The sequence below is a fragment of the Alexandromys fortis genome, unplaced genomic scaffold (assembly GCF_014885135.2).
Source record: "Alexandromys fortis isolate MF-2015 unplaced genomic scaffold, M_Fortis_MF-2015_v1.1 scaffold_268, whole genome shotgun sequence".
NCBI classification, from domain to species: Eukaryota; Metazoa; Chordata; class Mammalia; order Rodentia; family Cricetidae; genus Alexandromys; species Alexandromys fortis.
The window spans coordinates 436,040-453,302 of record NW_026068141.1 but is presented as its reverse complement, the minus strand read 5'-3'; the positions used below and the strand labels follow the sequence as shown (position 1 = coordinate 453,302).

Genomic DNA, 17,263 nt, shown 5'->3' with positions numbered 1-17,263 from the left:
GGGCCTCAGGGAGCCTCGGGTGCCCACCCAGTCCCCAAGGAGGACGGGAGACTCCTCCCTCCCTTACCCCCACTGAATCTGTCTCTCCCTGGCCTCAGACCCTTACCTGGGTCTGTCTGGGATAATCCATCTTGGTGATGAAGTCAGAGGCTGTTTTGAGGGCAGCCTTCCGCTCTTCAGTGTTGGCCTGCTTGCCTGCCAGAAGCCAAGGGAAAGATGCCAGGTCACAGCTGTGCTGGTCTGAATACAAATGACCCCCAATAGTTCATAGAGAGTGGCGCTGTTAGGGGGTGTGGCCTTGTTGGAGGAAGTGTGCCACTGGGGGTGGGCTTTGAGGTCTCAGATGCTCAAACCAAGCCCAGGGTCACTCTCTTCTGCTGCCTGCAGATCAGGATGTAGAACTCTCAGCTACTTCTCCAGCATCATGTCAGCCTGCGTGCCACCAGGCTTCCTGCCATGATGATAACGGACTAAACCTCTAAACTGTAAGCCAGCCCTGATTAATTGTTTCCTTAAAATAGTTGCTGTGAGTCAAGCAGTAGTGGTGCACACCTTTAATCCCAGCACTCAGGAGGCAGAGGCAGGCGGATCTCTGTGAGTTCAAGGCCAGCCTGGTCTACAAGAGTTAGTTCCAGGACAGGCCCCAAAGTTTCAGAGAAACCCTGTCTCAAAAAAAAAAAAAGAAAAAAAGAAAAAAAGAAAAAAGAAAGNATCTCTGTGAGTTCGAGGCCAGCCTGGTCTACAAGAGCTAGTTCCAGAACTGGTTCAGAGAAACCCTGTCTCAAAAAAAAAAAAGAAAAAAAGAAAAAAAGAAAAAAGAAAGTTGCTGTGGTCATGGTATCTCTTCACAGCAACAGAAATCCTTACTAAGACAGCAGCTTAGAGGTCCCAGGAGAGGGCAGCGGCCCATGTCCTTAAACTTAGACCATTGGTAACCAGGGAGCACCACCCTAAACTGGGGGCTTTTAGTTACAAGAGACACCCCCTCTGGGGTCCTGGCCAATAACAGCAACCACGCTAACCACTGTGGCTCACTTACTGAACACAGATTTGGTGCCACAGCCACACACAGATTATTTCATTTAATCCATATTACAGCCTTAAATCTGAAAGGTCATGGCTGTCTGTTCCCTCTCATATATAAGGAAGCGAGTGTCTCAGAGAGGTCATGGGAAGCTGACCTGCTGCGTCAGTACAAACACCAGGCTGCACACCCTACACATATGTCCCCTTCTGAGGTGACACACTCTTCCTTCTGCTCCAGCCTTGAGAACCTCAGTCAGCTGAGGCCCTGACTGGTCCATGCCCAGATTGCCTGGACAGCCTGCCCAGCACGTTCTTGCTGTCTCCTCCCGCTGCCTCCCTCCCAAGTCCCAGCACCAGTCTCAGCGCATCTGAGGAAGTCCTGGGGATGAGTGGGAGAGGGTTTCTTAGATGTCTGTGGGCTCTCAGAAACAACCAGGCCCAAGAGCCTCACAGGAGCAACTCCATCCACAAAGACTTTTCTTGTGCCCCTGGAGGAGAGCAAGCCACACAATAACGTACAGCTTACACAATTACCCCATCCAGAATGCTGGCCTGCAGGAGTTTGGGACCCATAAAGCTACACTTTTTAAAGATACATAAATGTTCTGTAGTGTCAATTAACTTCCCGGAGAACTGATCTTGTCAGTCACTTGGCAAACAGTCATTTGAGCCCTAACAAGGACTCAGACTCAGCAAGGGGTGAGCCAATTGCAAAGCTAGGCATTAGCTTAGCATCCTGATCGTTTCTTATTGTGACACTGTTCTCTCTGGGGCTGAGACCCTGATGCCTCTGGAGACCAGTGGAACCTAGATGCCTGCCCGCACCTTTCCAGACAAAGATTTTCCCATCTCGGCCATGGTCCAGGATGAAGCAGTCCTCAGTTCTCAAGGCGCCCTGGGCGAATGGGTTCTCGTCGGCCACCAGGGAGACTGACATGCTGCCTGCACCGTTGGAGACCTGTGGGGATGGAAGGGCCAGGTGAGCACCTAGAGGGGCAGATCAATGTCCAAGCTCCTCCAGCCCTGCAGCACAGCCAAGCAGGTGACCCAGCGTGTGACATGGATGCTGCACCTGGAGTAGGAAGGTGGGTAAACAGAGCAGAGGGAGGGTCTTGGGGCTGGGCATGGAGCTCTGCTTGTCCAGTAAGGCCTGGGGTTCTCGTCCTCCAGTACCACATAAACCCGGTGTGGTGGTGCACTCCTGCAATCTAGAACTCAGGAGGAGGAGGCATTCAAGGTCATCCTCACCGCGACAGCTGGGATACTGAGAGACCTCATCTCAGTAAAAGGTGTCAGGCCTCTGAGAAGTGGTAAAGAGTTTCCCGGGAAGCTTGGGAAACCATGAGTATTGAGAAGGAAATGACAAGGGCCAAATACTATGTGCCACCAGGACTGTGCTTGGAACGAGCTTGGAGAAGCAGAATAACGCCTCTAATTGGTTCACAGCATTGGCCTCATCTCAATGGCTTAGCTGGAAAGTCTGCCTGCTTACACTAGGGCTAAGAAGCCAGAGGAGGGGATACGGGCTCTGTCCTCGGTATTCCTGTAAACCTCAGAATCCTAATAGAAAGAGTTCATTCGACTTAAAACCAAGATGTCCACTGGCCAAATTTCACAAGACTGGCTCAGAGTAAGCAGAGGCTCCTGAGTCCCTGAAGAGGAAGATTTGGGAGCTGGGGACTGCCACACAGCAAAGCCCACGGACTCATCCTGGATTCTAAAATGACAGGGGAGGGGCTAAGACTGGCACCAGGCCGATTTGTGCACGAGCCAAGGCCTGGACTGGACCCCAGCACTGAAAAGTGTCCACTAAGACACACAAGGGAGACATTATCAGAAATGTTAGCCATCACCTTCACCTTCACCCCAGTTCTAAGATTCTTTCTCATCACCTCTTCCAGCCCAGACTCCCAGAAATCCTATAGAATTCTGCAAAGATCAAGGTTAGCCTAGGCTACACAATAAAACAAGATCCTGTCAAACAAATACAATAACAAAATCCCAAACTCTATCCAAAACAACAACAAAAGTTTGTTTCTTTCTGCAAGGAGGGATGGGGAGCCAAGTAATATGTGATCAGCAGCCGAGCCTAGGACCTAGGACCCCCACTCAGGGCAGCTGAGGCAGGTGGAGCCTCCTGCCTCCCCAACCTGACCCGGTTTGGTGTGGGAAACAGTACCCCTGGGGCTCACCTTGTAGAGCTTAGCCAGTTTCCGGTTGGCTGCATCCTCCTTTGCTGTGTCCTCAGTGCCTGCAGGCAGGTCTGGCTTGGGACCCAGCACCTGGGAAAGGTGTGGAGATGGGGGGAAGGGAGACCATGAGTACAGAGGCTTCTGAGAGAGCTCCCCAGCAGGCCAGCCTACGTGGACAGAGCCTGCCTGGCCCTGACATCTAGAACCGATCCCTTTGGGGAAAAAGTTCCCATGACCCACCTATCAATGCCCTTCCCTCTCAGTGCCCAGTCTCCAGACTAGCCCTCCCCCCAGTCCTTCCAGCCAGGACTGGAGGGGCTCTCCTTTACCTCCCTCCTTTCACAGCAGGGGGCGCCGAGAGCAGAAGAGACAAGCTTACTGGCTTACACAGCTTCCCGGAGGCTGTCAGAACTGGAACCTCAGCTAACAAGGCTTCAAGCTTGTTTGCTCTGTTTGTTAACAGACCTTAACATCCCAGCTACTGTCCCTTATGTCTGTTCCATTCGAGACTTTAACATCCCGGCTACCGTTCCTGATATCTGGGATCTTTTTCTTTCTCCTTACGAAAGTCAGAACTGGATGTCCCAGCAAGTGTGAGCATACAGCAGCACACGGCAGCCATCCCCCCCTTCCGGCTTCCGGGGAAGCTCGTCTTGTTGGTAGATTCTCAAACCATGGTAACTGACAGCCCCATCACAATGCTAACCAAATGAGCCATAAATAAACAGAAATGTCAGAAGAGGACACTGACAGCTGGGTCGCAATAGTTTCAGGTAGTCCTCAAGAAATGCTGGGACACTTCTTTGCTAACCTGCTCCTTTGGAAGGCTCAGTCCTCCTTGCTGGAGGGTGGACACACACTCCCAGCATACACCACGCCCTGAGATGATTCCAACTCTCAAGGGAGTTACAGTTGTAGGAAGCTATCTTCCTACCCCCTAAATGTTCAGGCCAGGTAGAAAATCAAAAAAGGTCTTCAGGAGCAGGAAGGGATCTGACAAATAACTCTTTATAAAGAAGGTAGGAGTAGACTCCCCCCACCCCACCCCCATTCGCCCCACCCACATCCCACAGACACCTGGAGCATGGCTTCTGGTTCTGCACCCTCTTCAGACACGTGTACTTGGGCACGGCCACTCCTCTCGTTGTCCCGGATGCCCTTGGACACCTGTGTGGCCTTCAGCCTTTCAAATCTGTTGCTGTTGGTGCCGCACCACTGATAGATATTCTGTAAGACAGAGACCCCAGGACATCAGAGTCCAGCCTTTGCACAAGCCAGCCTGCAAAGGTGGCAGTATGCACACTGTGCCTACGTACAAGCTCCCCTTGGCCCACGCTGGCCCTCACACGGTCATGCAAGGGCAATGAGTGCTCTCTGCATTCGAGGATACTGACATGCACAACAGCCTCAAGATTGCTGGCTGCTATGGACTGCATATAATTTGTTCCTCTGAAGTTCACGTTAAAGTTTGATAGTCATTGTGGCTCTATTGGGACTAATGTTTTTCATTTAGGTTCAGTCTTTCCTGCTACACCGCTGTCTCTCAACTGTTTTGCACAGGCCATTGGCCTGTCTACATCAGCCATTCTGTAAAGAACCTCATCACGCCCCAGCCTGTGAGCCTAAATCAACTTTTACTTAAGCTGTGCAATCTCCAAGCTTCTGTTATAGAGTCCCCTGCTGGTGGGAAGTGAAACTGCAAGCACTGATGGTCTACAGCTCCCACAGTGTCCCTGGCCTTCACCCCGTCTGTGTGCTAGCGAGTTTTCCTGTCACCTCGACACAACCTAGCATCATCTGGGAAGAGGGAACCTCAGCTGCAATCAGACTGTGCTATAATCAGACTGGCTGTGGTCATGTCAGGGAATGACTGTTGTGATTGATGGGCAGGACCCCGCCCACTGTGGGCAGCAGCTTCCCTAGGCAGGTGAGTATGCAGCGATCCTCCACTCAGAGTCCCAGCCCTGGGTCCCTCCGTGATGGACTATGACGTTGAAGTATAAGCTGAAACAAACCCCTCCACCTCTCGGTTGCTGCTGGGCGTGGTGTTGAACACAGCAACAAAAGCAGACTACAACACCTTGGGAGCCAGTAATCCCACCCCAAGCCACACCCCCACCAGAACTGCAGGACTGCAGGTATATTCCCGAAAAGATCAGAGCCAGAGTGTTCTGAGAGGCCAGAACCAGAACCAACCGAGCACCCATGACAACAGGTGTGCAGCAGCTGACTACCTATGGAGTCAACTCTTACAAAGCAAGGAGCACCTGAGCTACACCAGAAGGCAGCAACAGCGAGGAATCTCAGAAAGGCAAGGTTTAAAAGAAGAACTGACCAAAAGAGGACGGTCTCCTGCACATAATCAGAAATGTGCAAAACAAGCCTATTCTGTTGAGAGAGTTCCAAAGGAGGGGTAAAGGGACTGGGAAGGGACAACCAATGCTTCCCTGGTAACGTCAATGTTCCCTGGTCTTCAGTTAGATAGGAGCTTGACAGGTATGTCCACTGGGTGAATTCCACAGAACAGCAGTCGGGATTAGAACACACCACGCTATTTTGCTTCAACAAAGAAACTATACTGAGGCTCGAGAGGCGGTTCAGCAGTTAAGAGCACTGGCTGCTCTTGCAGAGGACCTGGGCTCGACACCAGCACCCACATGGCAGCTCACAGCCACCTGCAACTCCAGTCCCACAGGATCCAACTCCCTTTTTTGGCCCTGTAAACACCAGGCATGCACACAGTACACAGACATACATGAAGACAATACATGCTTACACATAAAATAATTTTTTAAGGCTTTTTAAAAAGCCTGTGCTAAGTGAAGATAGGTCATTAGGCCACAGGTACATACGCACAGAAGTTTTGGGGTGCAGTGTCTGGCTGTGAACATTTGCAGGTTTCTGCTCATGTGGAGCTAGGTGTAGGGAACCACCCACTTACCTGTAAGTAGGCCTGGGGATACGCACCACACACATCGCCACATACCGTGTACATATGCAGCCAATGATGTCATACACTGTGCGTCCAAGTCTACATGTCCAGGCACTCACTGTAGCGCTAGTGTCCACAGCGGACAAGAGCCTTCAGGTTTTGCCCACAAATGCCATGGGCTTAGAAATGAGCGTCTGTATTTTAATAGGGATGTGGCTGTGCGTGTCAAGAGATATCAGGGAGTCTGCGCATCAAAAACATCGTGCAGATGATGAGGACCCGAGATCCATACGTGACCATCTGGGCCTTCTGGTCCCTGTGGTCTGTCCCCGTTCACGGGTGCTCCCCCTCCCCAGAGTCAGATCTAACCCAGACGATCACAGTTGCCCTGGAAAGGGGCAGGCCAGACTCACGTTTCCCATGTCCAGAATGAAGCAGTCACCATTGTTGAAGCTGTCCCAGGACACAGGCACCTCGGTGGCTCGGACTACACGGCGTCCTTTGACCTGGAAGAGCCTCTGTACCACCACCTCATTGGGTACTACATGCTTGAATCCGGATGCCACGCCTCCTTTCTGTCAGGCCAAGGAACAGTGTTAGTCCAGGGAGAAGGTCCAGTGAAGTAGATATGGAGGGGGCACAGGACTGGGGGGAGGGAGATTCTGTCCAGGGGTGCTCAGCTAACTCAAGACTGTCACTGTTACTGTGTCCGATACTGAGACATTCTTTTCTGGGGTTCAGGAAATGAATGACGTTGACCCAAGACCACACAACTAAGGAGGAGTGTTAGGTTCCCTACACACTACATCCCACTGAATCTCACACTTCCCCCAAAAGATCCCTGGAGCTACTTCCCTGAATCAAAGGGCTGCAAACCCTTCTCGTTCCAAACCAGCATCCCCAAGGGACACTGAGGCAACCTATTCACGATCTTCTTCAAGGAAAGAGACCCAGGATCAAAGTGTAGTGGATGTTCCTTACTCACCGACCCTGACTGCTGTACAACGCACAGGAGCACAGCAAAGGCTCCTAGGCTGAGCATTCTGTCTGCTTCTGCTCCACACAGCCCCTCCCTCGCCACTTTGCCCACCTCACCATGTTTGAGCACCTGTTCTGAAAAGCACACTCTAAGTGCTAGCCCACTCATCTCCATCCTCCGCACTGTCCCAGGCTCTCTGAAGGCCCTCCTGGACTTCCCCAGGCCCATCATCCTTCTCCTCCCTCCTGTAGTGCTGAGAGGCTTGGGCCTTCAGAGGCAGGCAGCAGGAAGGAGGCAGCCCTCCACCACAGTGAGGGATGACTCTGATAATCTCTTTCCCCCTCTCCACCTCAGCTCAGCCTCAGGCCTGTCCTACACCCTTCAGCCACCACCAAATTCTGGAGGAACCCATTCATGGGCTTCCCTGCCACAGATGTCACAGGCCTTTGATTCAGCAGGAAGCCAAAGGAAGCTGGCTGGGACTCTCCTGTTCCAGGGACTCACCAGCCTTCAGCCTTACACTCATTTGCCCAGCCAAAGCCCAGAGAAGTGAGGACATTTCCTCAGGCATGCTCAGCAAGCCTATGGCACAGTCGAGGCTTCTTCCCTTTCCACACACCTTAGGGGTGGAAGCTCGGGGGCTTCTCTAGGCCCTCGGACCGCCCCAGCCAGGACCCTGGCTGCCTACCTCCCTGCAATGCTAAGTCTGACACTTGCCATACAAGCTTGACTGAGGGGAGGAGGGAAAGGCCAGGAACCAGGTACCTGCTCTGCACAGTAACAGTGAGTGTGATGGACGTGTTTGTCACATGACCATACCCACTATGCCACATACTCCACACCTCTCTCACAGGTAAGGAGGGCGTCCTGGCAGAGTCATGATCAAAACTCAGTGTGTCTGAATCTGCAAAGCCTTACTCTCCTTAGAGTCCCAAGGGTCACTCATCTAGAACAAGCCGGTTCCCATTGCTGGGGCTGGAGCGCCCTCTGGTGGCAATTCTTGATATAGACGTAAGACCTACTCAGCTTTGCTCAGTTCTGACTGAGCTACCCTAACACTCTCAAGAGCATTTCTGGCATAGCTGTGGGTGCCACTAGGAATGAATGAGCCCATTGTGTAGCAGGGCCATACCTATAGCTGCCACTCTATTTGGGAAGTCCACAAGTCAATATTAACCCAGGAACTTTTCCCATCACAGAAAGAATAAATCTAAGTTGTGATGGGGGCCCAGCTGGCCATGATGCCTGAGATTCAAGAATGTGACTGGGGGCTAGAGGAGGGTAAGGGCTGAGGCAGGACAGTCCTAAGAGTCACCTGGGACCAGGGAAGAGTGGTATCACCCTGTGCCCACAGGCCCCCAGGGCACCATGACTAAGTGGTAGTAAGGCTGGGCATCCGCTGTCCATGCAGGACTTGTTCCTGACTTCCCTCAGCCGGATAGGATAGCAAAAACAAGGGGGTCTGAGAAGCTTCTCCAAATAAGTGAGTGCCAAGAGGACCTGTTGTACTGGCTCCTCAGACACAAGGGAGCGTGGGGACAGGAGAGACCACCTGCTTGCTTTGTACACTCGGAAATATTTTCACTTGTTCAAGCAAGCCTTTTGTTCTGCTATTTAAAGAGTAACTCTTTGACTGGGCACATGCCTTTGATCCCAGCAATCAGGAGGCTAAGGCAGGCAGATCTCTTGAGTTCAAGGCCAGCCTGGTCTACAGGGTGAGGCCTACAGAGTGAGTTCCAGGACAGCCAGGACTACACAGAGAAATCCTATCTCCAAAACCAAAAACAAACAACAACAATAACAAAACCAAACTAAACAAAAACTCTGAAAGAAAGGAGGATTATTTTGTGTCATAAATGTCAAGCATAAGGAATTCTTATTAGTTCTCTCTTTCTCCTTCTGCCCTCTCTCCCTCCTCCCCCACCTCAGACACACACACACACACACACACACACACACACACACACACACGCATGCACGCACGCACGCACATGCGCGCACATTCTAAATCAAGCGAGTTCTCAGAAGACACCAGTAGCTGTACACAGGAGAGAATGGGAACTTTTAGAACTTTTCTATTCCTTTCTCTTTAAGGGACTGATTACTGCTGTCTAATCTAATCTCTGGGTGGGAAGAGATCAGCATCTGTTTCTTCTAACAAATCCCACAGGGCGAGTTGTTTAAAGAGCCACCCTCTGAATTAGGACACAGGCAGACAGGCCGGTTTATGGAAAGAACCAAATCCACCAATCACCACTGGTTTGTGCCTTCGGGGTGGGGTCCCAGTACGGTCCCTCTAAGGGCTGCTCCTTTGTGTTGGCTTGTCTATGTCAAGCTTGCCTTATTCAGCTAGGGGCGGGGGGTACTAAAGTTTCCATGAAGAAAAAAATACACAACTAAAACCTTGCTGAGGTTGCACCTACCCACCCTCCACCCAGTCCTTTCCTACGACAAGGTGCCAGCAGATTCTGGTTTCCAGCTAGCCCATGGTCTGGGCTCCCAGGACTGATAGATCCAGATTTTCTTTGAGCAAAGAACATAAAAAGTCCTGGGGGGGGGTGTCACCAGGGTAGGGGGTAAAGATGAAAGGGGAGAGCCAGGAGGGTGAGTAATAAGGGATTGGAACCCTTCCCACCCCCACCCAGGACAGTGACACAGAACAGTAATGGCAGCTCTTCCTGGTGGCTCCGTGTCCCCTTTCTGCCCCTTCTCTGATCCAGGACAGAAGTAGCTCCCGGGAGGCTTTCATAGAAACAAGTCTTGTGTAACAAGCCTAGCTTCTCGGCATCTATAATAGATGAGGGCGGGGAGGCCGAGGACCTTGGTCTGGGACTGCCAAGTGCGGGGGTGGCCTAAGGACCTGCAGGAGGTGTAAACAGGGTCTCACGTGTCCTCCGGGGACAGTTCCTTTCATGACCGAAGCCACAAATCTGAGCCCTGATTGGGATCTGCCTCTCAAGTGTTCCTCAGAGCATGGTCAAGAACATTCCCTAAAAGCCCTTTGATATAGGAGAGGCTAGTGAGAGATGCAGGGGATGAGCCCCACGGAGCTCAGATAAAAGGTCAGGGACTCTTGGAACGCCCACTCTGGGCAGCACAAGACCCCTCCCACGTGAGTCTGAATCTCACTCACACCACAGCCAGCTTGATGCAGGAACTGATCCTGTCTGCTGAGTGAACGGCCAATGGAGAGCCTATGCTGGTCTTGCTGCAGCGGGACGTGGCTTCCCACCTCTCCTGACTCATGATTTCGAGGACCCTGAGGATGGGCAGCCACAGCAGCCCAGCAAATGCTGCTGGGTACCTCCCAAGAAAGCCAGCCCAGCCCCACCCATCCTGAGCTGGTCCAGGACACACCCTCCCTTGATATCTAAGCGTCACAGGTACTCTCTGTCTCTCAGTTCCCATCCCTCACTTGGGAGTGAGGGAGACACTTCTGCCTCCACAAAGAGGGCTCTGAGGGTCAGAGAGTGACAGAGGCATAGGTAGGGCATCTGTCCCCACTGGAACCGGTCATGGGAGATAGACTGGTTTAGTGGAAACAACACTGGAAAACTGGCAGGTGATCTGGGTTCTGGTCAGGGGTCCATTTAACTTACTGTGTGACCCCGCTCCAATTCCGCAACCTCTCTGTACTTTAGTTGCCCCCGCCCCCATCAAATGAGAGATTCAGACTCACCGGGTTCATAAACTTGTAATCCCCTCTCTACCTTAAACAAAGAGAACTGAACTTCATAAATACCCTGCTTCTCAGCTGGGCAGTGGTGGCGCACGCCTTTAATCCCCGCACTCAGGAGGCAGAGGCAGGTGGATCTCTGTGAGAGCAAGGCCAGCCTGGTCTACAAGAGCTAGTTCCAGGATAAGCTCCAAAGCCACAGAGAACCCTGTTTAGAAACTTCCCTCCCCTCCCCCCCAAAAAAGTGCTGCTTCTCCTGACGCCTTCAAGGAGCCAAGCTTTGGGACAATTCCCGGTCAGCTCTGCACCAGATCGTCTCCCTGGGACTGTAGGGCAGGTAACCAGAGAAGCAAGCCGGGCTGTGGGTGTCAGGGGCTGCTGGAGGTAGCACAGCATACTGGGGTGCAGTTTCCAGGGTTCCCAGCTTGGAAATGTTCCTATTGGGTCCAGACGTGTGAAAGTCCAAGTTCAAGGGGAAAGGGGGGGTGAAAGCAGCCTGTCACCTACCGTAGGGTCCTGTCAGCAAAGCCCTAGCAGGCGCAGGACTGGGACCTGGCACAGCCCCTCAGGGACCATGAGAAGGCCACCCATGGGCCTGCTGTGACGTGGGAAGAAAAGGCTCTGAGGATGTAGAGAACCTTCTTTCCATCGTAAGGTAAGGAATCAAAAGGTCAGGGAGGGAGTTTAACTTGTTCAAAGCCACCACACTGGGAAGAGAGACCAGGGTTCAAACCCACGGCTGGGAGACTCCAGAGCCTGACACCTGGCCCGTCTGTCCATCACTCCACAAGACTGGGAGACTGGGAGCCCTGGCCAGTCAAACAGTAAACGCCAACCCACCTTGTACTTAAGTCCCGACTTGAAGTAGCCGAGGAAGGTGGACGACTCAAAACCCTGGACCTCACGGTGCTGCACAGCCCGGCCATTCAGATAGTCATCCAGCTGAACCGTAAAGATGGCGGCTGCCCCGCTCTCATCCTGGCTGCACTCGTTGCCTAGGGAACAGCAGGGCAGCATGAGGTTGGCATCTGGAAGGTAGTCTTGGCCCTTTGAGGAGGAGGCACCCAGAGCCAACAGCTCCACTCTGGCCTGGCTATAGAAATTGAGTAAGTTTCTTCTTCCCTGTTAAGAGCCTCAGTTACTCCATCTGTATAATGGGGTAACCCTAAAACAAACAGATCAGAGCCAATGTTAGGGACTCTAGGCTCCTAACTGTGAAGAAAAAAATGAGGGGATGATTGGAGTTGAGTTAAAGCAGTGCAGAGGGATCCAGGGACCCCATGTCACCCCGCTGTCAGCACGTCCACTCTATAAAAACACTGCTGAGTTACCAAGGTGACTCGCAGGTCAACGGGGCAGAGAGGGGATCTGAACTTGGCCAGGCTCGCTCTGGAGGGTAGTGGTATGTGACCACTAACCAAGGCCTGACACACGTAGCCCTCAGCTTCCAGGTCTATCCATGCTTTGAGGGGCAGGGTCAGGAGAGCAGGAGCAGCTCACTTACCTAGCCAATAGTGGAGGTCATACTGCAGGTTCCCATTCCTCAGCTGCACTGTCTTCAGGATGACATATGCATCACCCGTGAAGAAGTCTCCATAGAGGTTGGGGGGCACAGGCACCAGGTCAAACTTCTCCACACGCCAGATCTGCAGGCCAGGCTCCTTCCCTGCCTTAAGGAATTCCGGGTGCTCCACCACCATGGTGCTGGGCTGCAGAGAGACAGGGCAGAGCCTGAGCAACCGTGTGGGTCTCGGCAGGGAGACCCCAGGCACGAGGGAGGGTGGGTTCTAGCACCAGGAGTGACTCACTTGAGCCTCCTGCTCGCCCGTGGGGTGGAGCATGAGCCCTTTTCTGGGAGTTAATGTCTAATCCTCCGCCAGCCTCGGTCTCCCACTCAGCTCTCTTTGTTTATTGTTATAGAGACCGAGAGCTCCCGCCTTTTCTGTGGCCAATTTGGACGGCTAAGGTACACAGAAGCAGGCTGTCTTTCTGGGACCCTCAGTTGGGGAACAACAGAGAGGGATGTTCCTGGACCCCAAGAGTATTCTCTGTATAGGTACTCTCCCAGATGGCGGTGGCTCCCGGTCCCCAGAGATTCTGTTGGCTTTCTTCCAGCACCTTCTAGGGACTCATTATCCACTCCTACTCTGCAATGGGGAAACGGAGGATCCAAAAGGAAAGGGGCCGGACCCCAGGTCACATGGCCTATTTGCTTTGGCTCTTTGGAAGAGGGAAAATCACCTCAGGCGCCCCTCCCCATCTTCCGTCAACACCCCAAGAAAGGATAGGCTTAGGGGGCCCAAGTGGCCTCCTGCGCTGTCTGCCTCCTCCCTCCTGCCCCACCCCAGAACCCACCCCATTTCCACATTTTGGAAAAGGGGGAGGAATGGAGCCTGAAGTCTGCAGGAACCTGTTAGGAGGAGAAGGCTGAGGCGGGGAAAGGCTGCCAAGCATGCTCTGGGGATGGCGGGAGGCTGTGGGGCAGACTGTTAGGCTGGCGCCTATAGATGGAAGTCAGTAGGTCACCTCAGCCAGAAGGAGGTCTGGTAGGAACAAAATCCGCGCGGGAGAAGCAACACCAGACTGGGGAGAGAAACTCAAGACAGAGGAGGACATAAAGGGGAACCGAGAGGTGGGGGGTGGGGTGGGGGAGAGGGGAGGGGATCACAGAAAGTAGAGAATAATAACAGTCACGTCCATAGAAAACGGGGTGGGGGGACACCAAGTGAGGAGGAATCTGAGAGGAGACGAACACGGGGGTGGGGGTGGGGGCAGACAGGAGAAGAAATTAGACGTAGTAAAGATCCGGCCAAGGTGAGGTTAGCCTGCAGGGAAGGAAACAGCCTTGGCCCAGGGCCCCCACCCACGCCCCAGGAGCCCCGAAGCAGCAAGACATACTTACAAAGCAACAAAACAGTTTTTCCATTCTACACCTGAATTACTCCCCTTTTCCTAGCGCTGTATCTGCAAGAACTTACAATAGACAATTACTCGGGGAGCCCCGGTGACCCCGGGCACTCACCCGCGCCTCAGACACCCGACCTTGGGGCGCCCTCACTCCGGTCGTACCCCGCGACCCAGTGGCCGCACCGGACAGCGACTGTGCGCACAGCGCCAAGACCAGCGCGCAGAGCAGCGAGAGTTGCGGAGCCATGGCGACAGTGAGGACCCAGGCTGCGGCCGCGGCTTCGCGGTCGCCCCGACCTTTTAAGTAGCTAGCCGCCCCATCCCGCCCCAGCTGGGGACCGCCCCGCAGGGAGGGCCTTGTGGCCCGCGGGGGAGGCGGGGATCTGTCCTGCATCTCGGAGACATCTGGGTTCCCACACGGACCCAAATGGGTGCGGTCGCCCCTTGGACCCTAAGTTCCAAACGGGAGATCCGGCATGTGATCGGACATACAGCAGATGCTAACTCAGTGAGAGCTGTTTTTCTGTGACCTGTACAAACCCCCTCTTATTAGTTCAATTAGCAGGTCTAACAAAAACTAAACAAACCAAACCGGCAAAATCCACCTAGCATGAACTAACCGGTTGTGGCGCTTTCTGCTCAAAGTGGGGAGAATCCTCTTTAGATCAGATACTCTAAAGAGAGCGCATTTCACAGAAGGGGAAAACAGTGCAGTCTGGAACTATTCTGCACCCTCTCCTAGGGAGACAGGATTTGGGTCTCCCTCCACTCCTCAGCTCATCACTGGGAAATTAGAGACCTGCGTACTGTACCTCAGTCTCCAGTCAGCAGAGGTTGCAGAGGGTTAGATCAGGCCTGCTCAGAAAGCTGGTCCGCAGGTGAGAACACTCACCAACCAGCTCCCTTAGGAGCCTGAACTGCATTATTCCTTATAAGACAGAACTGAAGTTTGCCCTCTCCCATCCCAATGTCTCCCCACCTAAGAGGACATAGGTGAAGCCTAAGGGGACAGAGAGGACAGTCTGGACTGAGAACAGCATCCCAGGGAGGAGCAAGGTAAGGGCAAAGAGCAGGCAAGCAGAGGCCATGCCCAGAGAATAACAAGGGTCTGGCTTAGGGGGCTGTGGGTGTGAGGCTGGCAAGGAAGGTGGGTAGCCTGAGGCCTTTGTGCAAATCTAAACTTCGGGGATTTTATCAAGTGCCTGTAGAAGCCGTGAGTCCCCCTGGCTCCATGGTCTAGCAATCCCATCCCCAGGCCTGTGGAGCCTGGAGTGGGCTGCCCTGGACTCAACACAGAGTGGATTCACAGAACTGCTTTCAGTGGGCAAGGATATTCATTGAAGCATTGTTGGAAGAGAATTGGAAAGAACCCAAAATATCCTGGGGAAGCAAGTGATGGGGCTGTCACATAATGGACCACACAGTCCACGGTGCAGCTGGGGGCGCGTGTGAGTCGGAGCCAACTGTGCCTCGTGGCACATAGTGGGCACTCAGGAGGCATGGAGGGACCTCCAGGGGCAAGAAGGAAGTCGCACAATGATGGCTATCGAGTGGCTCTTCTCTTCCTTTCTAGGAGGGTGCAGGTTGGCGCACAAACCCTTGAAAAGTCAGTAAATGCCAAACTGTCAAAGTTCTTGGCATGCTTGGAAGTAATGAAGACAGCCCTTTCACTCCGGACAGCACCATGGCTGCCCGAGGCTGGAGGGAGTGCTTGGATCACTGTGGTTGGCACAAGAAACCTTTCAGGATGATGGGACGTTTTTAATCTTATACCATGATGATGATCAAGCAACCAGTTCACACTACTGAAAAACCACAGAACTGTATACCCCAGTGAGCTAACCATGTGTGCCAGCAAATTACATCCTGAGATGTAAAACAGCAAAACAAGATCTAAAATGGGACGAGAATATATCCAAGGCAGTTGCTGGTTTTGTTTAACAACTGTTCTGTAGAAAGAATGCTTTAAGAACATGCGTAAAGGGATACTTGCTCCTTAGCCGACTTGGGAAATGGCAAGCAACCTGAGCCAGCGGCTGGACTGGCTCAGCAGTCCCTCAAGAGCAGTGTGGCCCCAGTTTGTCCAGCTGGTGATTAACAGAGAGCTGTTATGGCTTGGCCTCGACCCCTGGGGTCAGTGAACCAGCCCAGAGTCCCTGGCCCCAGGTTAATGTTCACAAAGGTGGTGTAGCTTTGCTGGCCAGCTATGGAGTTTGGGTCACAGTGACCAAAGCCCAGCCTCTGCTTTCTGGGACCCTGGAGCCTAGAAACCTTCACTCCAGGGCATCAGTGAATGGAGACAAGAGGGGCAGCTCTCTACTCTGTTCCATGCCTGAACAAGGCTTGAGGTCAAGGGGACAAGTGGGTTCAAGTGAAGGGGAAAAGGGGCATGCCCTGTGTTGGGGAAGGCTCTGCCACAGATGAACTGGGGGCAGCTCATCGTCCCTCTCTGGGTCTCAGTATCTACCCAAAAGCCAATGCCTTGCTACTCTGACTCTAAGGCCATTTCTGGCCTCAGCACTCCCAGATCCTGGCTGCACCATCCCGCACAGAATCTACTTGCTTCTGAGTTTCAAGGTTTTCATCTTCAAAATGGGGACCAGGTCACCTTGACAGGTCCTACTGAATCAGAGCAGCTAGGACCCCTGGTGTGAGAGGGAGACTCTGTCATCAGTAGTAGCATGTCACCCCACCTCGGGGTGCCCTACAGCACCCCAAAGCCTGAAACTTCTCACTACAGCACACACTGAGTGAAGACTTTGATGTGGGAACCCTGCCTGACTCTGTTTCCTGCTTGGAAAAGGATGTATGAATCCAAGGGAGCAAGCAGATATGTGCAGAAGGAAGGCAGGCGCACCACTGACAGAGAAACCGAGGCTCAGGCACTCGTGTGGAAGGGGGTCTTGCTGAGGTCCAAACTCTTACCAAGGACCCCTGAGCTCCAGTTCTATCTGGGAGATGAAGCAGGAGCCATGACCCCACCTCACCTGGTCAGGGAGCAGCAACCTTGTGCAGGAAAAAGGTTGCTGTTGCTAAACCAGTCCAAGCCCATACCAGGCAGGCAGGCAGAAGTCTCCTCGGCCGGGGCTAGAGGAGGTTCCAGGAAAGCCCTCGAGCCCTCCAGATGCCTGATGTCATTACCCTGGACAACTGAATGTCTAAGAAGATCCCAGACAATGGACTGTGGTACCTCCACATCAAGACACTCAGGGCTGGGATGGGCTCTTATTTCAATACTACATTGTTTACCATCTGTTTGTTCGGTGCACAACCCTAGTTCCTGCTCTTCGCTGTGCCTTAGGTACCCCCTTGGCCCCCTTGGCTCCCTTGAGTTCCTTGATCGCCCATCTTGGCCGTTAGCGAGTCCTGCCCAGCGCCCCCTCCCCATTAGGCACCTTCTCAGTGTCTGCCACAGGACCGAGTGGCACAGCTCATGTCCTTCTGTGCCCCCCCCCCCCCGTGGTTGGACCCAGGATCCCGTAACCATCTCTTGGTCCATTCTCTCTCCGACTAACTTGAAGTCAATCTCTGGACCTCTGTGGGCTGCCTGC

At 53.1% G+C, this 17,263-nt stretch overlaps 1 protein-coding gene across 3 annotated transcripts in view; it reads right to left on the bottom strand.

Annotated features, from left to right (window-relative positions):
* Gsn (gelsolin) overlaps window positions 1-17,263 on the bottom strand; it is a 53,683-nt gene that overhangs the window by 11,186 nt on the left and 25,234 nt on the right. Inside the window, exons 1-8 of one of the 3 annotated variants that reach the window (XM_050126745.1) lie at window positions 13,828-14,005; window positions 12,310-12,514; window positions 11,646-11,800; window positions 6,564-6,725; window positions 4,296-4,445; window positions 3,219-3,308; window positions 1,852-1,984; window positions 107-195 (exon numbers count right to left, since the gene is read on the bottom strand). In XM_050126745.1, the coding sequence (XP_049982702.1) occupies window positions 107-195; window positions 1,852-1,984; window positions 3,219-3,308; window positions 4,296-4,445; window positions 6,564-6,725; window positions 11,646-11,800; window positions 12,310-12,514; window positions 13,828-13,959 (1,116 nt within the window). In that variant the 5' untranslated portion in view covers window positions 13,960-14,005. Of the gene's footprint in view, window positions 1-106; window positions 196-1,851; window positions 1,985-3,218; window positions 3,309-4,295; window positions 4,446-6,563; window positions 6,726-11,645; window positions 11,801-12,309; window positions 12,515-13,707; window positions 13,747-13,827; window positions 14,006-17,263 lie in introns of those variants that run through there. The other 2 variants (XM_050126746.1, XM_050126747.1) reach the window with 2 other exon arrangements.